Source organism: Mustela lutreola, chromosome 3 (genome assembly GCF_030435805.1).
Source record: "Mustela lutreola isolate mMusLut2 chromosome 3, mMusLut2.pri, whole genome shotgun sequence".
Lineage (NCBI taxonomy): Eukaryota > Metazoa > Chordata > Mammalia > Carnivora > Mustelidae > Mustela > Mustela lutreola.
The window spans coordinates 182,062,974-182,074,906 of NC_081292.1; the positions used below are offsets into that span (position 1 = coordinate 182,062,974).

The 11,933-nt window shown below is 55.3% G+C and overlaps 1 protein-coding gene across 1 annotated transcript; it reads right to left on the reverse strand.

Annotated features, from left to right (window-relative positions):
• Positions 1 to 2,261: 2,261 nt before the first annotated feature.
• On the reverse strand, positions 2,262 to 9,897 carry DES (desmin). Its single transcript, XM_059167963.1, has 9 exons — positions 9,195 to 9,897; positions 8,071 to 8,131; positions 7,858 to 7,953; positions 7,539 to 7,700; positions 7,238 to 7,363; positions 6,610 to 6,830; positions 5,077 to 5,120; positions 3,275 to 3,357; positions 2,262 to 3,062 (listed from the first exon to the last, which is right to left on the reverse strand). Exons 1-9 carry the CDS (start codon positions 9,770 to 9,772, stop codon positions 3,021 to 3,023), a joined length of 1,413 nt encoding a protein of 470 aa, XP_059023946.1. The 5' UTR covers positions 9,773 to 9,897; the 3' UTR covers positions 2,262 to 3,020.
• Between the last annotated feature and the right edge of the window lie 2,036 nt (positions 9,898 to 11,933).

Below are 11,933 nucleotides of genomic sequence, written 5' to 3' on the forward strand. Positions count from 1 at the left end.
CCACCCAGGCATCCCAGAGAGGGAGAACATAAGCAGAGCGAGAGGGAGGTTCCCCACTGAGCCAGGAGCCCCACGTGGGACTGGATCCCAGAACCCTGGGGTCATGACCCAAGCTGAAAGCAAACACTTAACCAGCTGAGCCGTTCAGGCATCTCCCCACCACCACCCCCGCCCTTTTTTTTTTTTTTTTTGGAAGATTTTAAGTAATCTCTATCTATACCCAGCGTGAGGCCTGAACTCATAACCCCAAGATTAAGAGGCAGATACACTCTACCACCTGAGCCAGCCAGGCACCCGGCATCAGAGGTCTTTTAGTCCCGGCAAGGCTCTGCTCAGAGAATGCTTCCCCGCGGAGACACAGGCTGGGTCTGAGCCTCCTCTCTTCTCTGAACAAGTGGGCAATAGTCACAGGAGACAGATGTGTGCCGAGGAGGAAGGCTTTCTGACAGACAGAGCTACCCCCAGCTCCAAGGGCTCAGGAGGTAGTGTGTTCTCCGACCAGAGACGTTGAAGCCCAGCTCGGTGACTGCTGATTTAGGGTGAGGCTGGGAGACGACTTCTGGGTTACGGACGTCACTCCCTGGGGGACTTACCATCTGACTCTGAGAGTCTAAGATTCCTAGATTCTTTCCACTTCAGTGACTAGTCTGCACCTCAGCTTTTTTGGAGGGTAGGGATGCCTCTAAGACCTTCCCTGACCTATGCACCCCTTTGTGCTTTATGGGCTTGATGAGTTAGATGAGTGAGTGTACTCATTCAAGGGAAAGAAGAAATCGCTGAGAGGCTCCTGAAATTACTCGCAGATACATACACCACCTCTTCGCCACCCGAGCCCGGCCTCACCCAGACATCTCTTTCACAGAGAGACCAGCTCAGGGATGGGAAGCCCCCCACTGTCCCTCCTCCTATATCCCAGGGTAAAGACATAACCAATGCTACTTGTAATTTCACTTGGAATTCCACTGTGGGCTGATGGGAGTACTTCTAGGGTTTTCAGTGTTCATCCCACTAGGGCACTAGGGGGAAAGAAATGATCACAGGTCACCAGTGGCAGAGGGTGGAGACCCGGGATGTGTCCGCAATGCTCCCCAGGCCAAGCTGAAGAGTACCACAGAGAAGGGGGCCTTCTTATAGGGATGAGCTGCTGAGCCCAGAGGGAAGGGGTGATTTCCGAGCAAAGGGGGCATCCAAGGAGAGGGAGAAAAATAGACACACCAGAGAGGCTTTGGAAGTTTCTGGAAAAGGCCAGTTAGGAAAGTCAGACTAAGGAACTTAAGACTGACTAAAGCTCTATTAGGTTTTGGATTCTTTCTTTTTTTTTTTTCCCTCCTACAGATTGTCTGAATTTACTATTTTTATGATTTCTACCCTCTTCCCCTCTCTTTTAAAGAGTTACCTCCTTGATCTGTGAGGACTAAGTTGAAGGTGGAAGCCTATATGGATCTATCAAGCTTCCTAAATCTTGGATCCATCTGAAATTTATTTTTTAGAAGGAGTGAAAAGAGACAGGCTTCACTCCCATCCCCCCGTGGCTACCCAACGGCCCCCAAGTCTATATATTGAATCATTAAGCATCCCCCACAGAAACCTTTAACATATCCATGTTAATATTTTGTTCCAGGATTTCCTTTTTTTTTTTTTTTTTTTTATGTCCTCCACTCCCCTCCCCCATGCTTACCAAATTCTCCCCAAATTTCCCTTTTGTATTTTCCTTGAGATTGCATTGCATTCAAAGTCTTGGTTAACATAGACTGAAATGATATCTTCAGAGAATTTCATCTTCTCCAAAAATAAGATAGAACTTTCTATTTTTCTTAACAGTGTTGTTTTTCCTGAATCGGTCCTTGTCCACAGAAGGTGCTCAGGCAGGTTTAACGGGAAGGGGCTGTGAGCTGTTTTGGGGAATAGGAGAGCCCTATTTCGGAGCCAGGCGATGCCCTTCAGAAAGAACAGCAGGTGGTGTCCCTGGAGCCTGATGATCTGAAGGCCCAAACGGGGCCCAAGGGGGCATTCCAGAAATTGGGGCCTAACAGGAGGTATTCAAGGCTCCCTAACGAAAGCCCCCTGCCCAACTACCCTCCAATCCTAGGCCACATACACACACAGCAAGGCTGGGAGTTTCTGGGAACAGCAGGGGTGACAGGCCCTGGGGGGACGGTCTGAGCTCTGAGGCGGCAGGAAGGCAGCATCCATCCCAAGGGGTGGGGCAGCAGGGCCCTGGGGGCCCCCAGAGGCGACCAGGCAAACAGCCAGGGACGTGCTAGGCTAGTACTTCTCTTTTTATTGTTTCTGTCCAGAGGCCCCTGCTGCAGGGGAGGGGTGGGCACAGAGGGGGGCACCCCTTCCCCTGCCTGAGACCGCTCTCTGCCTCTCTCCTCACTTCTCCTCTCCAGCATCTCGCCCACCTTCTCTCCTTCTGAATCTCCTGCTCCCACAAATGGCACCTTCGGGGGTTCCCTCTTGCAGCCCCTGCTTTCTAAGCCCACCCTGGGAAAGGAAGGGGCCACGGGGTCCGTGTCAAGCCCCCATTCCCACAGGGGCTAGTCCTCCAGTCACCTGCCAGGCTTGCTGGGGAGGCTGCCCTTTCTCTCTGCCCCAGGCTAGGGAGTAGGGACTGGGGAGGTCTCCAGGCTCCATCCTTGGTCCTGTGAGGTCCCAACGCCCTGCTCTGGGGCCCTCTCCAAAGGTAGAGGCTAGGGCCTGACGTCCCAGAAGTGGGAGGGGACCGGTCTGCTCTGGTTCCACGTTGGTCCTGTCCAGTATGCGCGGAAGGCAGCTAGGAGCCAGGCTCACACATTTCCAACATCCAGGACTCACACGGCTGGGGCTGCCTGTGCCTGGGCAGGGGGGGGCCATGTCCCCTGGGGGGGGCCATGTGTGGTGGTGGGGGAGCCAGTGTCAGAGGCTGTGAGGGGAGCATTGTGGCTGGGTGTGGTGCCCTGGGATGGAAGGAGGCTGGCTTTAGGAGGCAGTGAGGACAGGGGCCAGGATGGTCTCGGGGGGCAGAAGGGTCTCTGGCTTTAAAGCACTTCGTGTTGTTGCTGTGTGGCCTCGCTGACAACCTGGGGAGGGAGAGAAGCCCAGTCCGAACCAGCGCCAACAGGAGAATGGGGCCCCAGCCCTGGGTCCTCCCTCGACTCCTATGTAGCAGGACCCCCTTTCCCTCCAGGCAGGGCCTTGAACCAGCACAGCTGGTGGAAGGCACCTGGCTGACCACCTCACAGACATACCCCAGAGCCCCCACCAGGCTAAAGGAAGCAGGCAGATGGCTCACCTCCCCATCCCGGGTCTCGATGGTCTTGATCATCACCGTCTTCTTGGTGTGGACCTCAGAACCCCTTTGCTCCGGGCTTGTTTCTGTAACAGACCCATCCACACACTCAGCCTGACCAAGTCCAGGCCTGGGCCACTCCAGGGACTGGGAGTCCCTCTCTCGTCCCATGGGGTGGAGCCCCAAACACTCCTACCCCCTCAAGATGGGTCTATGACTTTTTCAGCAAGACTTTATAGCCTGTCCTTGAGCTCTACAGATTCCGGGGCCAGTCCCACGCTGAGACAGGCTCAGGAGCCAAGAGACGCTGATTCAGGAGAGTGGAGGACCCCTGAAGCCCCAGGCCATCCAACATTCCCACTCCTCATACATGCCCTTACTCGCCCTCCACCGCTGGGCTCCAGCACAGCCTTGTGTGAACTTGTATCCTGACAGAACCCCAAACCCAGTCCCAAGATACTCTTTTGAAGGGCCTCATGGTACCCAGCCCCTCTTTAAGAGTCCAGATGAGGGGTGCCTTGGAGGGGGGTGCAGTTGGTTAAGCTTCAGACTCTTAGATTTGCCTAGGTTGTGATCTCAAGGTTTTGAGATCCAGCCCCACATCGGGCTCCATGCTTGACGCAGAGTCTGCTTAAGACTCTCTCCCTCTGCCCCCTGCCCTCTCTCTCTCTCTCATAAATAAATAGATCTTAAAGAGAGAGAGAGACCAGATGAGTAAACTGTGTCTTAATGAAAGAGAGACAGACAGGAGTCGGTTATGGATTCATTGTGCTGGCGGCCAGTCCCTTGCCTCTCTATGCCTCAGTTTCTTTGCCGCGAAACACCAGCCACGATGTGCTATCTTGGCCACAGAGCCACTGATTTGAAAAAGCATTAAGCAGTTTCAATTGCAAGGCTCACACTTGGGTGTCTGCATAAACTACTGGAAAAAAAAAAAAAAAAGAGGTTCTGAGTTTTCTAGGGCGGGTCAAATTTAGGTCCTGGGTATTATGAGTTTGGTGTTCATGAATTTCCTTAGCGAGCCGCTAGCCTGTGACGAATGTCATAACTTGGTGGGGCACAGCATGTAATTTTCCCGACGGGAACGAACACTGAAGACAAAAAAGGTTTGATCTAGGAAAGGCGACACTGCCAAGCCAAGGAGTCCGATTTGCTTTCCTAATGTTTCATTATAGTGTGTTTTTCTGTTCTCTGGGATTGGAAAGCCACTCAATCTGCATATTACTAATGTCAGAATGGCAGAATGCCCCTGGAGCTCCTTCTTTTAATTGTCTGGCTTTGCTAAGGTTTGGCTTCTTTTTTTTTTTTCTTTTAAAGCCTGTGTCCAACATCTTGCTCCAGCAAACTGGAGGTGTTCAGCAAGCAGCTGGTGGGAGGTGGGGTGGGGTGGGGTGCAGGGGGGTGCTTGGCAATTTGCCAAACAGACAATGGCTGGTGGGGGGGCGCCTTGTAGTCCAGGGTGTATGGTTCTAGATGCTTCTGCTGCCAGACCCCCGAGGCCTGCCCTGGTACCTTCAGAGTTTGGGTATATTGGGAATCGAAGCTGTTTGCCGATGTCCGAGACTCCCAGAAGGTGCTGGGGACATGCTCAATACAGTATAATACCATGGAATATTTAAAAGGCTCTGTTAGAAGGTGCCTCTACCTAAACTTCTCCAACCACCTGCAGTTGCTCCCTTTCTCTGTCCCAGACCCCAGCTCCATCCCCCTGGTTCCATTCCCCCTCCCAGGCTGGCCTTGGGCAGTGCCCAGGCTGGACTCCTGCCCCCTGCCATTCCAGTGTCCACCTGCCAACATGCACTCACCTCGGAAGTTGAGAGCCGAGAAGGTCTGGATGGGGAGGTTGATCCTGAAAGGGGAGAGATCAAGCCGCCAAAGGGTTAGGGCTCTCTATATCTCCCTGTGACCACGCATCAAAGCTTGCCCTGGTCCTCAACAAAGGCCACTGTCAACTGTCCCTGTCCCACTGACCTTTCACGTGGCTAAGAGCATGGGGTCAAAGGGCAACTCCAGCTCTCCCAGGACTGTCCCTTTCCATCTCTGAACTGCTGGCCTGACATCCATACTCCCAACACCCCTGCCCTCTCTAGGTCAGCAGGATCTCCTTCCTCAGGTAATTCAGGGTATACGGATAGCAGTTGTAGGCCACAGCCATTGTGCATGCCCACCAGGCTGGGAACTGCTGGCCCACCCACAGAAGGGCGAGTTCCAGGGTAAATGCCATCCCCGTTTATGCCTAGTGCGGGGGAAATGCAACACATCTCCAGCTGCTTTGAAAGGTCATTACGTGTAGATGTAATTCTATGAACTCTGATCTCTCTCTGTGTGCAAGTCTGTATTTAAGCATGTCTGCTGATTGTTTTAAACTTTAGACATCATCGTTTTTATGAGTATCCATAAGCGTCATTTTTTTGAGTAATTGACCTGTGTTAAACTGATTAGGTTTACCTACAGTGAAATACACAGATCTTAGTCTGCAATTTTGCAATGAGTTTTTTTTTTGTTTTTTAAAGATTTTTATTTTTTTGACAGACAGATCACAAGAAGGCAGAGAGGCAGGCAGAGAGAGAGAGAGGAGGAGGAGGCAGGCTCCCTGCTGAGCAGAGAGCCCGAAGTGAGGCTCCATCCCAGGACCCTGGGATCATGACCTGAGCCGAAGCCAGAGGCTTTAATCACTGAGCCACCCAGGTGCCTCTGCAATGAGTTTTGATCAGCGTCTACATCAACAGAACTACTAGTCTAAATTGAGATACAGAACATTTCCAACGCCCCAGAAAAGTTGCCTCGCATTGCCTTTTAGTCATATGTCATTTTTGGTGTCTAGAAGTAAGTTGCTCTGAGCATGTCATGCTATCTTTTCCTAAAAGCGTGTGTGTGTGTGTGTGTGTGTGTGTGTGTGTGTGTGTACGCACGCATGCGCCCTCTGGCACAAGTCTGCCCTCTCCTTCTTAACCTGTGTCTCAGGCTCTCTCTTTGTCTCTCAGCCCCCTCCCTCTCCTTGCTCATCATTCCCCACTCTGCTCTCATCTCTCCCTTGACTGGCAGTAATATTTTATTACTGGTTGCTGAACATGGTTTTATGCTTCTGGCTCTTAATTCTGAAGGTGGATGAGGGAATACTTCTATTTCTCTTTTTATAAAAGCTATTAATTAAGTCACTTTTTACCCAGGTGGCCTTGGTTAATTCTCTGCAATTAGTGGTGTGGTGGCCTCCTGTATAAAATTGTTTCCAGATCTCGCTGGTGATCCTGAGCCTCTCCCCAACCCCAAGGGTATGGGGTGGGGGTGCAGGAATGCACCCCTCGGCACTCCCCAGAATCCCAGCGCCAGACCCTCACCGGCTTTCCTCGCCCTCCAGCAGCTTCCGGTAGGTGGCAATCTCCACATCCAGGGCCATCTTGACATTGAGCAGGTCCTGGTACTCTCGCAGATGACGGGCCATCTCATCCTTGAGGTGCCGGATCTCTTCCTCCAGACGCGCGATGTTGTCCTGGTAGCCGCTGGCCTCGCTGGCAAAGCGGTCTTCCATCTCTCGCATCTGCCTCATCAGCGAATCGTTCTGCAGGAGAGGGACACCCAGGTAAGGAGAGTCATGGAGGGGTGGGCACCAGGGTAGGGGCTCAGGACGGGGACAGACACAGCCTTGGAGCTGGGGTGTAACCCCACATGGTCAGGTCCGGGAGTTGGCACGCTCTTCTGAGCTAGGGAATCCTAAACTCAAGTGAAGTCTTCTGGGGAGACCCAGAGAATAGAAGTCATAAAAGGAAGCATCCGTGTCCTTCCTCTCCACCCTCACCTAGAAGCCCCCCGACTCCTGAGAGTTCAACTGAGAAGCCACCTGTCTGTTTTCACCCCTGTGGGAGGTTTGAGGAGATAGAGGCCCAGAGAGAGAGTCTCAGATTGAGAGTGGGAGCGGCAGGCTGGAAGGACTAAGAACTGGGTGGGGCGAGGTGGGCAGGCACTCACGGTGCCCTTGAGGGCGTCAATCTCGCAGGTGTAGGACTGGATCTGGTGTCGATACTCCATCATCTCCTGCTTGGCCTGGCGCAGTGCGTCGTTGTTCTTGTTGGCTGCCTGGGTCAGGTCGGACACCTGCGGGCAGGGAGTGGGACGGAGATGAGGAGGCTGCAGGACGCAGGGCAGGGATGGTAAGGGAGCCTGGAGACCCTGGCTCACTCTCCTCCCCACGGAGAGAGCCACAGGAAGCACCTCCAGATAAAGACAAAGGGGAACGGAGGGGCCAGAGCCCTCGAGCCAGGTTACCCACCTTTGACTTGTACCATTCCTCAGCTTCTGAGATGTTCTTGGCCGCGATGGTCTCATACTGAGCCCGGATGTCCCTGAGCGCAGCGGTGAGGTCTGGCTTGGACATGTCCATCTCCACCTGGACCTGCTGTTCCTGAAGCTGGGCCTGTAGCTCTCGGATCTCCTGTGGGGCATAGCTGGGCTTCAGGGCTCTGCCAGGCCCTACCCACACGGCACCCTCACACCCCCTCCCCTATTCCCCAGCCTTGCACTGCTCCTCCTCCTTTCCAGCTACTCCTACTAGAGTCTAAGGACCTTGAGGAGGAGGGCTGAAGGCATACCTCTTCATGCACTTTCTTGAGGAACACGATTTCCTCATTGAGAGATTCAATCCTGCGCTCTAGGTCAATCCGAGCGAGAGTAGCCGCATCCACGTCCTGGGAGTGGTCAAGCGACAGGGAGAGGGTCACTAAGAGCCCAGGCAGGGCAGAGGGAGACCAGGGGCCCCTGGGGTCAGAGGGGGTAAAGCTGCTGGGGGACCAAAGAGGGCTCACCGCTCTGAAGGCAGCCAAATTGTTCTCTGCTTCTTCTCTCAACTGAATCTCTTCTTGCAGCCTGGCCAGAACAGACAGACAGACAGAAAAGAGACGGTTGGTGAGGATAAAACCAGCCGTGGGGATAGGCCTGGTGGGGGCTGCCCAGGGAGTGGGGCTCAAGCCACCCAGAGGAGGCCTAGCTCCAGGGTAGACACGAGAGGCCCTGCCCACCCCGGGAGGGGACAGGAAGTGGCCCAATTTCTTCCCCAGAGTCACACCCCGGAAGTCTATGTCCCCAACCAGACTGTGACCTCCCTGGGATTAGCGACTCTGTCTATTCTATCCACCTCCACGTTCCTGGTTCTCAGTCCCAGTCTGGCCAACATAGGTGCTCAATTATTGTTTGCGACCAGGGTGGTAGGACATTGATTCTGCTCACTCCTGCTGTCAGAAGCAGGACCCAGGAGTACTTGCTCTATTCTTGTTGCCTTTTCCTATTGGAAGCCTGGTGGAGCCCGCTATCAGGCTCTGGAAGCTTTCAGGAGCCTGCGGCTTGCTCCCTCCCCTTTCCTCCAGCTTATCCGTTCCCTTAGTGAAATGGCACAGCCTCAGCCCAGCCTAAGGACTGAGATCTGCTCTCTATCCACCTCCCCCCACCCCGGGGTGTGGGGTAGTCAGATCACAGATGAGCTGAGAGCTACCACTTAGATTCCCCACCCTTTGCCCTTCCCAGCTTGCCCCAGATTATCCTTGTCTCCTATCAAACCCCCTCTCCCTCTGACTGTACCCGGGCCCCCTCCCTCTGCTCATCTGCCAGTCCCCCATGGACACCACCCTGACATCTTAAGACGCTTTTAAGGGGCTGTCCACAGGCCTCAGGTTTTCCATTTGCACCCTATGATGTCCCTAAGAAAACTGCTTTGCAGAGTAAGAACACGAAGGAGAGACCCCGGAGTCCATCTCTCCTCGGGGGAACACCAGTAGATGACTCTCTCCCCGCAGGGGGGTGGGAGAGGGTCCCCAGTGCGCAGGATGGGGTGGTGGGGGGGAGACAGGTGCTGACAGCTGCCCCCCAGCCCCCAGGCCTCATCCCGCTGCTCCCAGCCCGCGGAAAGGGGGTTCCGGGAGCGCCAGGTCCTCACTTGGCCTTGAGCCGCTGCAGGTCGTCCAACAGGTTGTCACGCTCTACGTCCACGCGGGCGCGCTGGTTGGTGAGCACCTCCACCTGGCGCCGCAGCTCGCGCAGCTCCTCCTCGTAGATCTCGGCAACCCGGGTGGGCTCGCGCCCCTTGAGTCGGTTCACCTCGGCGGCGAGCGCTGCGTTCTGCTGCTCCAGGAAGCGCACTTTCTCGATGTAGTTGGCGAAGCGGTCATTGAGCTCCTGCAGCTCTACCTTCTCGTTGGTGCGCGTGGTCAGGAACTCCTGGTTCACGGCGTCGGCCAGCGAGAAGTCCAGCAGCTCGCCCGCGCCATAGGAGGAGGGAGCGCGGGCCGACCCCAGCCGGCTGGCTCGCAGCGCCCCCAGACCCCCTGCCCCGCCCGACGTGCGCGACACCTGGTACACGCGGGACATCATCGAGCTCGAGGAGCCCTTGGTGCCGAAGCCCGCGCGCGGGAACACCGGTGAGCCCAGCGGGGAGACGAGCGGGAAGCCCCCGGCCCCGCCGAAGGTGCGGCGGTAGGAGGACACGCGCTGGCTGGACGAGTAGGCCTGGCTCATGGTGGCGGCGCGCGGGCGAGGCTGGGCGGCACGGAGGAAGCGGCTGCGGGAGGCGGCCGACTGGAGAGTGGATGCGTCGAGGGGAGACAGGGCCCCTTAGCCGTCTGCACTATTTGTATCCCTCCTGACATCAGCCCCCGCCGCCCCTCCCCTGACAGCTGCAGGATCCCGCTGTCCTGCCAGGAAGGGCGGCCGCTGGCGTGGGGGCGGGGAGGCCAGCTCCCCCGCAAGAGGCCTGCGCCCCTTTGCGGGTGGGAAGGGGCCCGCAAGAGGTGTGGGACAGGCTGGAGGGCCTAGGAGGGCAGAAGATGGGCAGGCTTGCCAACCCTTTCACCGAGGAAGCAAGCCTGTCTGGAAGCCCTAGGCAGCCTCTTTCTGCCCTTGGGTGCCTGCCTCGCCCTGGGGGATAGTCAGGGGAGAGAATGGAACAGAGGTTTCCCCTTGGTTTGACAGTGTCCCTTTCGTTTGGAGGGGAGACTTTGTGAAATTTCCTGGAGGAACAAGGCCTAGTCCCCAGAAAGCCTCCAAAGTACTTTTTTTCCTCCCTAAGGATTCTCTAGAAGTGACAGAGGTTTGGGAGGACTCAGGAAAGACAGGCACCCACCAGCTAGGCATGGAGCAAGAGAGTCTCTAAGCAAGCAGGGAGGGTGGAGGAGTAGCCCGGAGGGGCGTGAGGGGTCAGAGAGCAGTCCTGGCCAGAGGCGCCTCCTCAGGTATGTCCACTGGCACCAAGATTCTAACCCTGAGCCTCAGTTTCCCTCTGGGCTAGTGTAAGCTCTTTTCCTCCCCCTCTTCAGGGTAGGGCAAAGCCTCAAGTTTATAAACAACAGGGTGATTTCCAGAAAGAGCCCGGGAGCCTCTCAGTTTCCAGTTACTATGCACAGTCACCCCCACACGCCAACTTTACCCGGCTTCTGCCCCCTTGTGCCCACCCCCACGCTTCTCTGATTCACCCCCCTACTCCCATCACCCACACCCACACACACCAGGGGTTTGTATTTTGTCAGGAGCAATGTGTCAGCCTAGCCATCTCTCTGGCAGCAACAGCTGCCAGCCCGGCATACCAGAGCTGGTATTTATAGAGAAGAAGGCATCAGTCTGGGAAACAGGCACACGGGAGAGGCGCTCTGGGGGGTGGGGGGCCGGGTACCTGGGGAGGCGTGGGTTTCAGATGGCCCAGGCAGGTTCGGGGAGCTAAGCCCCTATCACCTCCCACCCCCCCAATGCCCCAAGCCCCCCGCCAGAATGGAGTCCCACCTTCATAGCCTTCCTCCTCCTCAGCACAAGGTATTGGCTGACCCCTGAGGACATCCCCACTTCTCCATGAACACTGGCTGTCTCCCTACACCTTCACCTGGCACACTGCAGGCCTCCCTTAGACCTGACCCTTCTGGAATGCCAGCTTCTGGAATACAGCGCAGGTCCTACCCCAGCTCTGCCGTCACCAAGAGGCCCAGTTACTAGCAGACAAGACCTTCACTTTTCCGTGTCCTCCCCTAGCAAGTGGAAGTGGTCAGCCTTGCCATACCTACCCTACAGGCTCTGAAGAAGCTTGAATAACAATGCGAAGAGGCACCTGGGTAGCTTAGTCCATTAAGCCTCTGACTCTTGACTTGGGCTCAGATTGTGATCCCAGGGCTGTGAGATCAAGCCCCGTGTCGGGCTCCATGCTGGGTGTGGAGCCTGCTTAAGATTCTCTCTCCCTGTCTTCCTCCCTGCTGTCCCCCAAAATATAACAAGACACAAATAACCCCTTACACTGAGCCCCCACTGTGTGCCACACAGTGTGAACACCCCCAATCCCCAACAACCCTATGAGGCAGAAGCTAGTAATCTTTCCCATTTTGCAGCTCAGGAAGCTGAGGCAGTCCGACTCCAGAGCTGTGCTTGGCTCCCTGGAATGGATGTGAATATGCCAGGTGAACTATAAAGGGCTTTGTTACTGCTGTGTCTTCTCAAAGCCTTTCCACACTAAGTATCTAAGTTTTATCCAAGAGACAGGCCTATGCCGCTTCCAGTTGGCGACGAGAGAAGAATTAGGCACAAACAAGTCAGCTGCAAAATACTGGGAGCAGGGGACAACAGTCGAAAAGGACTGCTGCCACGAGCAACTCCACACTCACTTTTATTAGATAGAAAACAATAGCCAATAGAAGGATCG